This window comes from Semicossyphus pulcher, unplaced genomic scaffold (assembly GCF_022749685.1).
Source record: "Semicossyphus pulcher isolate SPU_LCO1_2020_fin unplaced genomic scaffold, fSemPul1.0.p SCAF_24, whole genome shotgun sequence".
In the NCBI taxonomy this organism is placed as follows: Eukaryota; Metazoa; Chordata; class Actinopteri; order Labriformes; family Labridae; genus Semicossyphus; species Semicossyphus pulcher.
The window spans coordinates 15,228,537-15,242,430 of NW_027211698.1; the positions used below are offsets into that span (position 1 = coordinate 15,228,537).

The 13,894-nt window shown below is 43.9% G+C and overlaps 1 protein-coding gene across 2 annotated transcripts; it reads left to right on the forward strand.

Annotated features, from left to right (window-relative positions):
- Positions 1-3,678: 3,678 nt before the first annotated feature.
- Positions 3,679-13,593, forward strand: dusp27 (dual specificity phosphatase 27). Of its 2 annotated transcripts, none has more exons than XM_069675400.1 (6): positions 3,679-3,732; positions 5,546-5,683; positions 5,859-5,977; positions 7,496-7,727; positions 8,805-9,022; positions 10,298-13,593. In XM_069675400.1, exons 2-6 carry the CDS (start codon positions 5,568-5,570, stop codon positions 13,099-13,101), a joined length of 3,489 nt encoding a protein of 1,162 aa, XP_069531501.1. In that variant the 5' UTR covers positions 3,679-3,732; positions 5,546-5,567; the 3' UTR covers positions 13,102-13,593. The 2 variants fall into 2 exon arrangements, with proteins under 2 accessions (XP_069531501.1, XP_069531502.1); XM_069675401.1 differs by having other exon boundaries at positions 3,712-3,732; positions 5,543-5,683.
- Positions 13,594-13,894: the final 301 nt, after the last annotated feature.

A 13,894-nucleotide genomic window follows, 5' to 3' on the forward strand; every position in this document is an offset into this window, starting at 1 on the left:
TGAAACATGGGGACTGTGGCCATGTTCAGGGAGAGAATCTGCTGTAAAGACCCCGCTCCTGTTCCGATCCACTTCTTCAGAGAGGAAGAGCACCTGGTGGACTTCATAACACTCAAAAAACACATGATGTTTGTGTGGACAGATGCCACAGAACACCATCTCTGCTGTAATTAACAGCTGTGTGTTCATGTGACAGACAGGGCGTTTCTCTGGACGATAACTTCTTCCTGTTTTTGGTAGCCCGGGTCACCTGCTCAGACAGTTGTGCTTTGGGGACCAGCTGGGGGTTGTTAAAGCTATGGTTGGGAGGATGAGATATTAAAGGAGAGACTTTCAGGTGGATCAAAGCTTAAAGGAGAATGTCAGTAGTTTTAAAGCTGGGCCCTTTTTTGGACTAACAGGTACAGAAAGTCTGGACAGAGATAGACCCTTTTGTTTTTACCAGAAGCAGGTAACATCGCTCTCTTCAAAGCCACCAGGCTCCATTGACAAAAAACCGAACACAGGAGCTGCTGGTTAGTTTTTTGTGTTACTGTGTGACTTTAATGTTTTAAATGGTTAGTTTGGATACAGCACAAAATTCCTGTAACACAATAACACAAACAAGCTAATTGATCGAGGCAGCCACCTGATCAGCCATTATAGCCCCTTTCCTGGCTGCTGGCTGAACAAACCTACAGGAGCAAAACTTTGTGTACATGTTAGTAATTAAGATCTCAGCATAAATCAAAACAGAGCCCAGGTTTAATTACAGCAGAATAGCAGAAGGAGGTGGACTTCCTGTGGATTATGGGTAATGAAGTCTGTCAAAAGAGTACAAGTTTGCAGGAGTGACACAACTCAGGAGGTCTTCTCAGGAACAGAAACAGAGATGAGATTTACTGCTGCTTTTATCCAGCATCCACAGCCTCTTCATTGTGTGTTTGTATTGCACACATTATGGAATAAATTGTTTAAACTAGATAATGAGCTCTTTTCCTCACACTATATATATATGTATATGTATATGTATATATATATGTATATATGTCACCAGCCTCAGCTGGCTTCCACTCGTCTTTCATTTTCAGGGTATTCCATTATGAAACATGCAATGGTGCTTACATGTGCCGACTCATTAAGAGAATATTTGATTATCCTGAACATGAGGGGAATATTAATCAGCATGTGAAGGCTCATTATCTTCACGTCTCATTCTTCAGTATTTTACATTTCTAGTGAGACATTTAGAGGATATATTCAACTCGTAGTCCAACATCTTTATGCAGTAATTTCAAGAGGTAAACTGAAAGTGACTTCCTCTCCCTGTTTGATTGTTGTTCATCGTCCTCAGGAAGTCTAAAAGACTTCTCTACAGCTCTGAAAGATCAATCACTGAGTTTGTTTCTGAACATTTTAAACTGGACGTCTCTTCAGTTTCCTGAGATCAAATAAGGTACATGAAGAAGCAAGAAAATGACTGGACCAATATCTTTGTGCTTTCAAAATAAGAGCTCCCCTAGTGCTTTTATTTCTGAGGAGTTGATAAAGAGGCCACCTTTCCAGGTGTGAAGCTCTACCATGTGACCTGTGTTCATCGAATCGCTGTGAGATGAATTGCGGTGCTAATCTGGGACCAATGAAAAGCTATATTGACCCGGATGGACTAAAAGAAGTGGACCACTAAGTATAAAACATTCGTTATTGTATGTTGATGTACCTGCCTGCAGCACTCCCCCCCCGACCCCCCTCACCTGTGACACTGGAAGCGCAGACAGCGGTGATGTCGTGCTCTTCAGTGTTGCAGAGAGATGTGGTAGTGTCGTCTACTCTCGTGCCTGTATGTGCCTTTCTTCACAGAGCAGTATTTGTTGTTATTCATACTGTGTTCTCAGCCAACGTGCCACTCCTCCTCGCCTGGAAACATGATGAGAGACAAGACTCTTTGTGTGCACACCTGTGCTGTGGTTAGCATGTGCAGAACCGGCTCAGTGTTAGTTACATTTTCACCTGTTATTGTGACAAAACTACTTAACAAGGTTTCAGTTCAATGTGGAACGTCAATGTCCGACAAAAGCACTATGGATTCCATGCAATAAAAAGTGAAAAGTCTGCTCACCTGTGTGCAGAATGAATCTTTTATAACAAGGAAACAGAGAGAGAGAACAGCTCTCCTCTTTATTGTATACATTATAGGACTGTTAGTTAAACAGCAACTTTAGTGTCAATGCAAAAAATAGTCTGTTTAATAATGCCCATAGTCACACGGCGGCCATTTTTCTCTGACGCTCAGGGTGTTACATCATTATAGGCTATTATCAGAAAGATAATGTCGAAGTGCTGCGTTCAATGTTGCAAGCCGTAAAACATTTATGGGAATGGATGATTTCCTAATGAATAACTGAGAAGATAAAATATCCAGGCGCACATCAGGACACAGTTCAAGTAAAAACATCGTAATGATTAAAACATTAGCCACTGTTAGACAACGGCTAACGCCAGCATTCGAACACGTCAGAGGAAAATGAGAAGTTAGTTTGATGACGTCTCTCATGCTAGCAGTGAAGCATTTTATTAAACGTCTTCCTTTTATGTTACATTTAAGTTTAGAATGTAATAAACATTTAGCAGAGATGAGAGACACGTTACAGCGTTTGGGTTTAAATGATCATCAAACTTTACTGAGCTCCCTCGTGAGTCTTACAGATAAACAATGCACCAAGTGACCTCATATTGCTGTGTGTGTGTGAGAGAGAGAGAGAGACACACACACACCATGTGACTTAAATTAGCTGCATTCTGTGGTTATAAATAGAAGAGTAGATTGTCAGCTGACTTTAGATAAACACACAAGCAGCGTTCAAGCTCCTCAGTCAGTGAATACAGTACAATACAAACAACCAGGAGGAGCTACACATCACGATGTTATACAAACATACGTACACAAGAACCAAATCTGAGATAGGGTCTAAAAACACTGTGCGAGTAAAAAAACTGCTCGGGGTCTTCCCACCAAGTTTTTGGCCTCTCCTGCTTCACTTTAAACGCTCCAGACGGATGCAAAGATGCAAAATAGAACAAGTAAAGATGAAAGAAAAGAAACAAATTATAAATCCATTAAATAAAAGGAAAGTTTATACCTGCAAAACATTTGATACTTGATTAATCTCAGTAAAAGAAACCAGTTCCAGCTGATCAAATGTAACCCAAAGACAGGAATGGGAAAGAATATCACTGAGCAAAACAAACAGTTAAAACCTGCACTGGACGACGAAACTCACAAAGCAACGGCAGACTTTCTTTACTTTCTGTTTGAGTTTCTCAGCTGCAAATTGAAAGCCTCAAGCAGAAACAAAATCGGAAAATGGGAAAATTGGGGGGAGAAAGGTAAATATGCAAACAGGAAAGTCAGGATGGATGAAAAGATAAAGTAAGAAAGCATAAGCACGTGTCAAATTTGCCTAAAGAAGTTTATTGAAGAAGGAAAAGAGGGAGAAAGGGAGTGCATCTGAATCCAAAGAGTGAAAACCAAAAGAAATACTGCAGTAAAGTGTGTGTAACTGCAGTACTACCCGAGTAAATGTACTCGAGTACCTGCAGCTCGGGTGTCCGGTGTCTGGGGCTCTGCAGGGGGGAGGTGGGGGAGGACCTGGAGGGAGGTGGGGGTAAAGACTCTCTAACTTTAGTGTCACTCCAGCCACCATCAGCTTCAGACGACCTCCTTTAGTCTGTGACTGCCCGCTCAGCAGCGAGGTAAGAGAGCGCACACACAGGCACACACACACACACACACACGCACACACACACACACACGCACACACACACACACACACACACACATACACAAAGGCCTGTTTTCTATTTTTGAGTGTTTTCTCACTTCGGATGAGTCTCTGTGATTGTGTTGTTGTTTAATGCTAAGAGGCCTTTCAGTGACGCTGCTGCTCTCAGGCCTGACAGGCTCCCAGGCAGCTGTCGCTCCGCTTAAAAATAGACCTGCTGGAAGGCCTCATATCACACACACACACACACACACACATTTCACACACACACATTCACTGCAACATGAGTATAAAAAGGTTATACATTTGTCATTTTTTTTCTCTATTTGATACTCTTTTGAAGTAATGATGAATTGTTCGTCATCTTTCATGTAAATAAAGTTTGGATAGTTATTCCCTTTATTGCTGAGAGCGTAGCTTAGCATAAAGACTGGTAGCTTAGCATAAAGACTGGAAACAGGGGGGAACAGCTAGCCTGCTGCCTTCCAAAGGGCCTACCACAGCACCGATAAAGCTCACTGATGAACCTGTTACATCTTGTTCAGGATTCTTTACAAAAGCTGAAATTGACACTTGCAGTTTAATGGCTTGTTATATTTCTTGTAATATTTCTTGGATTTAAGTAGTTTTCAAGCTGCCAATAAATAGTCCAAACAATAACAACTCATACAAACAGCAGGTTGGTTTAAACTGGTATCAATATTCTTATTTGACTCTCAGCAACAAAGACAAGAACCAAAGTTGTTGTTGTTTCCACTGACAGGCTCAGATTGTTCTTCTAAGTGTGTGACAACATGACAGAAAGGATCCCTACAGAGATAGACCTTTTTGTTACAGAGGAAGATGATTGTTTTAACCACACACAGACGTTACATCGCTCTCTGCAAACACACCAGACTCCATTGATCCACAGGAGTTGCATATCTACCACTGCCTTAATTGTTTAGTTTGTTTGAGATATTCTGATATGATCCACAATTATTGTATTGGTTCTGAAAAGTCACCCGAAGAAAGAGCAGATCCAGGCAGCAGTAGACCAACGACTCCTGTGTTCTGGGAGCTAAAATGACTTCGTCTGTTTGTGGTTCAATGAAAGCATCTTATGCGAATACAGGAAGGTCTATCTGGATCCTCTCTGTAATGCTGTCAGACACAATTAAGTCATGTTGATTCTCTCCATCACTGATCTGTTTTAGCTCACACGTTCCCCTCTCTAAGTATGACTCAGAGCCCTGACACATTTCTTTATATTTGGAACATTCGGTCATACATGTGCGTGTGAATGTGGACTCATTTGCAGCTCTCTTCTTTTCTTCTCAAGTTTCAAGTATTACATCCATCACTTCCTGTGTAATACCTGTCAGATGGTCCATTATGTGCTGTATGGTTCCTGTCACTTCTTTCCTTCCGGTCTTATTTCAGTCTAACTTTACCTGCTGTGTAAATTATATTACTGACAGGCAGCATTTATGGCTATTATTCTGGAAATGGAGGATTTTTCTATTTCAGTACAAATTATTTTTTTTTAAAGTTTAGAGGCTTTGGTTTTTCAACTTTGAGGTGCAGTTTGGAAAGAATATCCAGCTCCTGTCACAGATGTTTGCACATATTTCTCCACAATGACTCCTTTTGCTCATTTGTGCCTTATACGTTTAAACTTTGCTCCTTTTTTAAAAGAAGTGCAAAATGGAAACCGATGTGAACCCTGAGAGAACTTACTGAAAAACCAAGAAACAAGAATCTGCAAAATAATCACTAATTAATAAAGTGTTTTGTATCAGCAGGAAGGTAGCCATCTTGTTTGCGATGGCATCAACCAATGAGAGCAAGGAGCGAGGTGATCAGGCGGTTCCTGATGGAGAGGAGGAGGAGACGAGCGTCCAGGGGATCCAGTCCCGTTACCTGCGCTGTCCGTCACCCAGGTAGGACTCACCTGAACCTGCGTCGATCAAAACTACATTATGTATATATATAAACAAGTTTTAAACAATGCAAACAATGAGAAAAGTACGGTTTGCATACTTTTCAAAAAGAAAAGAAACCTCTCAATCTTTCTCTCACACTGACAGCTACCTTCTTCTCTTCTCTCTGAGTCAGTTTCTCGATGGCGTCAGAGTCCAGGTTCTCCATGATCTCCGGCTCCGACGCTGCGAGCATCTTCATGGAGCCCATCCACCTGTCGTCAGCCATCGCTGCCAAGAAGATCATCAACGAGGGTGAGACCTGATGAGGAAAGAGAGGAGAGCAAAAAGGGACTTGAAGTGGAAAAATCTGCTTCTGAGAATGTAGAAAGTGGAGCGTTTCACATCATGATCCTGTCGTTTGATGCTTGACAGTATTTCCTGCGTGCACAGTCCCAAAAAAAGCGTTAAGAATCAAACCCCAGCTGGAGTCAGATGTTATTATTATCATTACTAATTAGGTAGAAAGTCTCTGAGCTGCTTGTTTATCTCTTAGGTTTAAAATTAATCTCATATGAAACAGGGGAATAAGCACATCTTCACTGCTGCAGAGGCTGTAAATAGTTTGATTGTCTTTAAATATGTCGCATGACTTCAGGTTCAGTCTAAATCTGAGAAAAGTAGAGCTTTTCTTTTGTACAGGACGGAGAGGACTGAGCAGAGATCGGATCAGCTCACTGTCTGCACAGATTACTGAGGCTCGTTCGGAATAATGATTCCACATTCAACACGTCTAATCTGGTCGAGTTCTCTTCAATTACAGAGAGTCCACCATGAATTCCCTCAGCTTGTTACAGCGCGCAGAGACTCAGACACTCTCGCCGCAGCTGATGGAGGAAATGAGCTCATAAGACACATCACAGAGCCGCTCCTGAATCACATCTCTCCTCTGACCGAAGTTCCATTAGAGGCAGATTCATGTTTGATCTGCTTTAATGAAGGCTTTGTTTGAAGTTTCATACACACACAGATCAGGAACCTGTGTTTTTAATGCACCAGTATCTTTGAACTAAACGTACCTTCATGCAGTATGTCCTTTAGGATGACAATGAAGTATAACACCAATATAATGCTTGGGGAAGGTGGTCTTTACGACTAATGGAGGCTCTGGGGAGTTTATAATCGATGCATTCATGCTATACTGTTCATGTGAAGAAATAGATTGACATTTGAAGTGTTCTGTGTAGTTTTCCTCTCAAAGGCTTTGTCCGGTGCTCTAGCAAAGATCCACCGATGCATAGAGTGGTGATTTTTCTCTTTGTGATTCATCTCTTGGAGTATTTAATGTTCTTCTTATGTCTAAAATCTGTACCGTCTATGCAAAGTCCAAAAGAAGTACAACAGGAGGGGTTGCAAATGACAAAACATGCTGCAAAAACAAACACAATGCAAAGACAAAAGACACAAACCCAGAAACACATGCAAAAAGGATACCGCATATCCCACGATCACAACGACACTGCTCCTGGCCTGTAGGTGACCACCGTTTAAGAGCTCATGTAAGTCAATCAGTATTGGGCTTATTACAGAAAATGCAAACAATGATCTCCAGGGGGAGGTTACCTTCCACAGGGTTAAAGCTCACCTCGCTCTCTGCGCCGCGGCTCATTTATGTTTGGCTGTTTTCTGAGTTGAACACCGACCTGGTTCTCATTCCCTTTAGTTTTTGACTTCCAACTCTTACAAGTTATCACTGGAGATTTTATACTAACAAATGAGACCTTTCAAGTAAATGTCATCATCATTATAACAAACTGTGTCTTCTATCCTCAGAGCTGCCCCCTCGTGGCGTGCGTACAGAGTCCATCCCAGAGTCCATGTTGGAAACCGCCGAGCAGCTGATGGTGGAAGACCTCTACAACCGGGTCAGGGACATGATTGACGACCGCAGCCCCTACAACACCCCCTGTGTGCTGGACATCCAGAGAGCCATTGTGCAGGACCGCCTGGAGGCCCCCATCAACCCGGTGGACGAGGTGTGGCCCAACATCTTCATAGCTGAGAAGTGAGTTTCTACCAAACAGGAAACAAGACTGAAATATTCAGAGAGAGCAAACAGCATCAAAGTCCTCCAAATATCAGCTTCTCATGCAACAAGAAAAACAACCTTGTTAAAAGCTTCGTCCCGATGGTAAACAGTCTGAGAACTCTTCAACAGAAAGAGCAGTGTCATCTGCAAACTCAGTGAGCAGAAGAAATGAAGCGTACCTGTGTTACAAACTGAGTGTTATGTAAAATTAAAACTACATTTCCCAGCAGTCCTGTCACTTCTTGTCACAGGGAGGATTTTTGTACATTTTCTCTTTTCCTGGCATTACCACCCATTTTCTAGGAATCCACTTTCCAACCGAACAAGTTGCCAAGAAATGTAACAAACAAATTAGATCCAAATCTCATAATTTGTCGCTCCTGAAATCTCTTTAACAGTGACCTCAGTCTGGACCAGCTGCTGGGGATGAAGATAAATTAGTTGTCCGTGATGGTTTGTCCAAACAATCTCGACTCAGTGCACTCTTTGTATACTCTTACGAAACTTCAACCTCAGTCCTTACAATCTTTTGCTCTCTATAAAGCCTCTAAAGTGCTCAGAAAAAAAGGAAAGTTCGAACAGATAGAGTTCAAAGACAGCTGAGCAAACTGGAGCTGATAAAGACCATGCATTAAGACTGAAAGCTGCAGTAAACGGTGACCGGGACACAAAACGATCCCAAAACATGCTCCTCCAAACATCCAGCACACAAACAGCCCTGTGTGAAGCTTCAGAAGACGTGCATTTTTCATAGAATTAATTGATTGGAAGGATTTTTTAAATAAAATAGGATAATTAAATCTATAATTGTTAAAGCCTTCACAAAGAGGATTTATAAACAGAGCATTTAATCCTTCAGTGTTTCTGAAAACGCTTTAACAAAGAGCTCAGTGTCATCTGCAAACACAGTGACCCGAGAGAGTCGACTAAGAGAGCAACACAGACCCGAAAAGTGTTTTTTTATTAATGCTATAAATGAAAGTCCAAAATCAGCAGATGGTTTGGACGTGAATAATCATATTGAATAAGACAGGACTCCTTTGCTTTTTCTAGATCTGTTGCTGTAAACAAAGCTCGTATGAAGCGGATGGGCATCACTCACATCCTCAACACGGCGCACGGCACAGGGGTGTACACGGGCGAGTCGTTCTATGCCGGCATGAACATCCAGTACATGGGCATCGAGGTGGACGACTTCCCTGACGCCGACATCTCGGCGCACTTTCGACCCACCGCTGAGTTCTTGGACGAGGCTCTGCTGACGCACAAAGGCGAGAGATGGTTGTTTTGTCTGTCTCCATTTTCTTTCTCCTCATGATGAAATGTTTCATCTCTTTAAAGGATTCAGACAGGTCATGACACAGGTCGTACTTTCTGACAAGATAAGGGCCGGTCGCATTTAAAACGACATTTTAAAATACATTTTTCATACATTTTATTGAAAGAGACAAAGAAAGATTGAAATGTCATTATTTCTGCATCTTAAAATATCAAAATGAATTTTTCGCTTCTTTAGTATCATTTGTTTTGGGGATTTTTCAGCATGGCCAAAAATGTATGCAAAGATTGCACCTGTAGGTAAGAATATAAGACACAACACAGCTTCCACTACAGTACAGGGTCAAAATAAATATATGCTCATTAAAAGTGTTTGAAAGACATGACCATGAAGAACAGAGAAAAAACATTAACATGCTTCACTCTGGAAATGCAGGAGAACGAAGTGAACATGAGGAAAGAAGGAGATTTCTTTCTTTAAAGACCCTTTTAGAATCTGTTTTAACTTTATAACTTTTAAAACAGCAAAGAGACTGAGAGGGGAGAGTACAGTGAATCATTAAACCCTAATTATGCACTGAAAGGCTCCATGTGATCCATGTGTGTGCAGCCTCTTCCTGAAAGCTGGACAGAGAAAAGACAGGAACACATTTAATGACACTCTCGTCTCTAGTATAAGTTTTCAAAATGTGCATCACAGTTGGGGAGTAAAGTTTAAACCTTGAGATCCCTTAGTGAATTTTTGTCTGAATCTCTGCTTCCGCTCTGCAGGTCACAGGACGAGTTTTATTCACGGATCTATTTAACTTCACAGGAACAACACACATTCATTTCAGCAGATACAGCCAAAGGCACATCTTAATCTGCGTGTCCCGGGGGCTCGGGGTCAGTAATAACTCAGGAAAGCAGAAAGTTCTCCAAACTTACACAACAACACAGTTTCTGAGAAGGAGCACACGGGACATGTGATTCCTGGAAGGCGGTCATGTAACAGAGGCAGTGTTGACTGTCTCTCTTTCATTGTAACTGCAGCTGATTCACTCAAGTGTTTCCTGAAGACGTCAGCGACTGCAAAAAAAACAGATCCTGTAGATCGTAGCCGCCCACGTGTTTTCACCACCTTCACACGTCATGTAACAGAATGACGTCATCATTTATCGAACAACATGCGGACACAAAATGCAGAAGCAGCAGCCTGCTGTTAATAACAAAGGTTTGTGTTTCTGAATGTATGAAATGTAACAAACTCTCTGTTTGGTTTCTCGCAGGAAAGGTTCTTGTGGTCTCCATGATGGGCGTGAGTCGCTCTGCCGTCCTGGTGGCGTCCTACCTGATGATCTTCCAGCACATGACCATCATGGAGGCTCTGACTTCCATGAGGAAAAAGCGCGCCATCAACCCCAACGAAGGCTTCCTGAAGCAGCTGCGAGAGCTCAACGAGAACCTGATGGAGGAGCGCGACGACGATGACGACACGCTCAGCCAGTGCTCTGTTATCGACGCTCGCGCACGCGCTCGCATCTTCGGTGAGGGCGGGGACGACGACGATGATGATGACACTGATAAAGAAGAAGAGCAGAGTATGATCGAGGTGAAGGCGCACTCCATCATGATGGAAGAGGAGGAGGATGGAGAAAGTGTGATGAGCAGCGTTGCATCTTCTGCGGCTGCTGCAGCACTCAGGAGTGGATTGATCGGAGCGCACACTGGGCTGGACAACCAGGGACCAGCCCACGTTCAAGAAAAGATCATTTTACCTGAGCAGGAGGGCGGAGAGGACGGAGACGATGAAGACGTACTCGACAGCATGATCCGCGATTGGCAGCAGAGAAACGAGAAATATCAGAGCGACGACTGGTGGGAGGCGCAGCTGAACAGCGACGGTGAGGATGGAGAATCTCTCGCCGAGGGCCGACCAAAAAAGGCGAAGGAAGGTGTAGATGCCGATGTGGAGAGCGTCACGAGCGAGGACGTACGATCACTGAAAGAGCGATTAAAGCGGAGAAACAGACGTCCACCTTCAGACGCAATGTCCACCTCCAGCTGCACCAGTTACTCTGATCTGTGGAAACAGAGGTTAAGGGAAATCGAGGAACAAGCTGCAGCTCGCTACCGCAAAAAAGAGGACGACCAAGGCAGCGAAAGCACCACGACAGAAGGTGGAGAAGGGGGAAAGAAGAAGATTGATGATGAAGTGGAGAGTATCCTCTCCGACACCAGCTCCATGTACAATTTTTGCCAGAAGAACAGGGAAAAGATGACGCCTTTAGAGCGCTGGCGCGTCAAGAGGATCCAGTTCGGCTGGAACAAGAAAGATCGCGAAGATGGGGAGAAAAGTTCGGTAGCAGATGGAGAGAAAGGAGACGGAGAGGGAGAAGCAAGGACGCCATCCTTCGAGGAGGTCAACCTGACAGCATATCAGTCGTGGAAGCTGAGGCAGCAGAAGCGATACGGGGAGGAGAACAAGGATGAGATTTTGGAGATGAGTCGGGGTGAGGACTCTGCGACGGCCAAACGGAGGCAAAGACGGGAGGAGCTCCTGGAGCGCTCCAAGAAAACTCTAGAAGAGAGTCAGTCCATGTGTGGCTGGGAGACTGAGAGCTGCATCAGTGGCGGGACGATACCTCTCTCCGCCTTCTGGGCTGGAGCCGGAGTCACGGGTCCGCCAAGCGTCGTCAATGATGACAACATGTCCATGCTCAGTGGAAGGTCATCTGTCATATCTTCAGTTTCAAAGGCACGCAGCACAAGATCAGCACAATCTGTAAATCCCATGCAACCAGTTCCTCCAATCCTCCCAGTTCCCGCCGTCCAAGGCCCTGGAGGTGAGCCAATGGTAAATCTGGCCAGCATCCAAAACTGGATCGCTAACGTCGTCTCTGAAACGATCAAACAGAAGCAAAGCGAGATGAGTCTTCCTCCTCCGTCTCGTGCTGGATCAGAGATTAGCTTCGGAGGTGCAACAAGCATGATATCCGGCCGCGGCGTGGATGATGACAAAGCGTCCTTGTTGAGCGGTGCTTCCTTCTCCAGCGGCCTGTCGCAGGGTCGTGGCAGGGCAGCGTCTGTCCTCTCAGGAGGCGGGTCAAGCAACATATCTGGTCTCACTGGAAGAGGCTCGGCTCTGGGGTCCACAATTGGTTCCACCCTAGGTTCCACTCTGGGCTCCAAAAAGAATAAGATCACCACCACCAGCGTTCCTCTTTTCAGCCTCTTCCAAGACCAGGTCAACATGGGCAAACTGGACGCCATGGATAAGGAGATCAAGTCCGAGATGAGGGACAAAATGGCCACCTACGAAAAGAAGAAGATCCTGGAGGATAACAAGCGCAGCACCCTCTACAAGAAAAAGAAACCAAAGGAGGACGAAGACGAGGAGGAGGAGAAGAAGAAGAAAGAGGAGGAGTTTCTTGAAGAGACAAAGAAAAAGGAGAAACCTGCGAGGAGTTACGGCCTCTCCGGGTGCCTGAATCTCAACCCTGCGCTGGAGAAAGATAAGAACACCAGCATCGACGACTGGCTGAAGAGCGTCAGGCCTCCTCCGAGGACTCCAGCCTCTGGATCCGGAGCTGGTGCATCTGAGGATCCCTACGATGATCTCGATGCCTCTGCCTCTGAATTCGACTTCTCAAGCCGTAGGGCCTCATATGCTGCCGACGAAGAAGAGGAAAGTTATGGCGTCTCCTCCAGATACAGGTCCAGGTTACATGAGGACCTTTCAAATGAGGACACAGAATATTCCTGCAACGGATTCACACAATCCCACAGCTACAGCCGGGCAGGGAGGTCGTACGGCGCTTACAACGAGAGCAACGAGGGAACGGAGAGCTTCAGCGACCTCTCCACAAAGAGGAAGTTCACTCATCACTCACAATACGAACGCAGCGAGACAGAGGGGAGGAGGAGTAGGAGGGAGGAAGCTGGCGATGAAGAGGATGACATAGCTACCTTCATCGCCCAAACCAGGCAGAGGATCAGAGCTCGGGCCGCCGCCGAGGCCGAAGACGACGAGGTGCTGGAGGCCTGGAGGGCGCAGCAGGAGGCGAAATCCCAAAGCAGAAGTGAATCCTAGAAGATGCAGGCAGGTGTTAGAAAATAAGAGCCAATCCTGTGATGCTGCTTTCGCAAAGATTTCATTTTTAACTCTTTGTGGACTTTTAATCTGAACTATTTGTTCCAAAAAAGATCAAACATGTAAGTTTATCTGAGGCTCCTTTTGTAAGACACATACAATCTAATGGAAGCTAGTGTTGTGTAGAATTAACTTTATTGCACTATTGATCAAGAAACAATAAAAACTGTGCTGTCATCTTGTGATAGTAGGTGTCACTTAGAGTTAGTACTGTCTGTATTTGGAGACAGAGCCTTTTATTATAAATGTCAGTGAGGAAAATCAGCACTTTGCCTTCTCATTAGGCATCACAGTTTATAAGGATGAATGTAACAGCCCGTGTTATTAATGATGACTTTAAATACGAGCAGTTTATTCCAAAACTGAATGTAAGACTGAAGCTAAAACATATGCAGTACGTATTTTCATAAACATGAATCCTGAAAACATCAAAGCCCATTTATACTTTTATTTTATTATTGCAATAAATGTTCTGATTCAGACGACTCTTTTTTGTCCCATTAGCTTTATCGACAGAGACGCAACAAGCAACACTAACTACAAACTAAGAAAAATAAACATTTCCTTGAAAAAGACTTTTTAAATTCATATTTAGTTTTTAGAAAATCTCAGATGCAGTTAGCTCATAAATCTGCATGACACTGAAACAAAGCTAAGGAGCTATAATAATGTTATACCGCCATCTAGTGGACATTGGGAGTAGCGCCTTTGATCTGTGGGGAAACACATAATG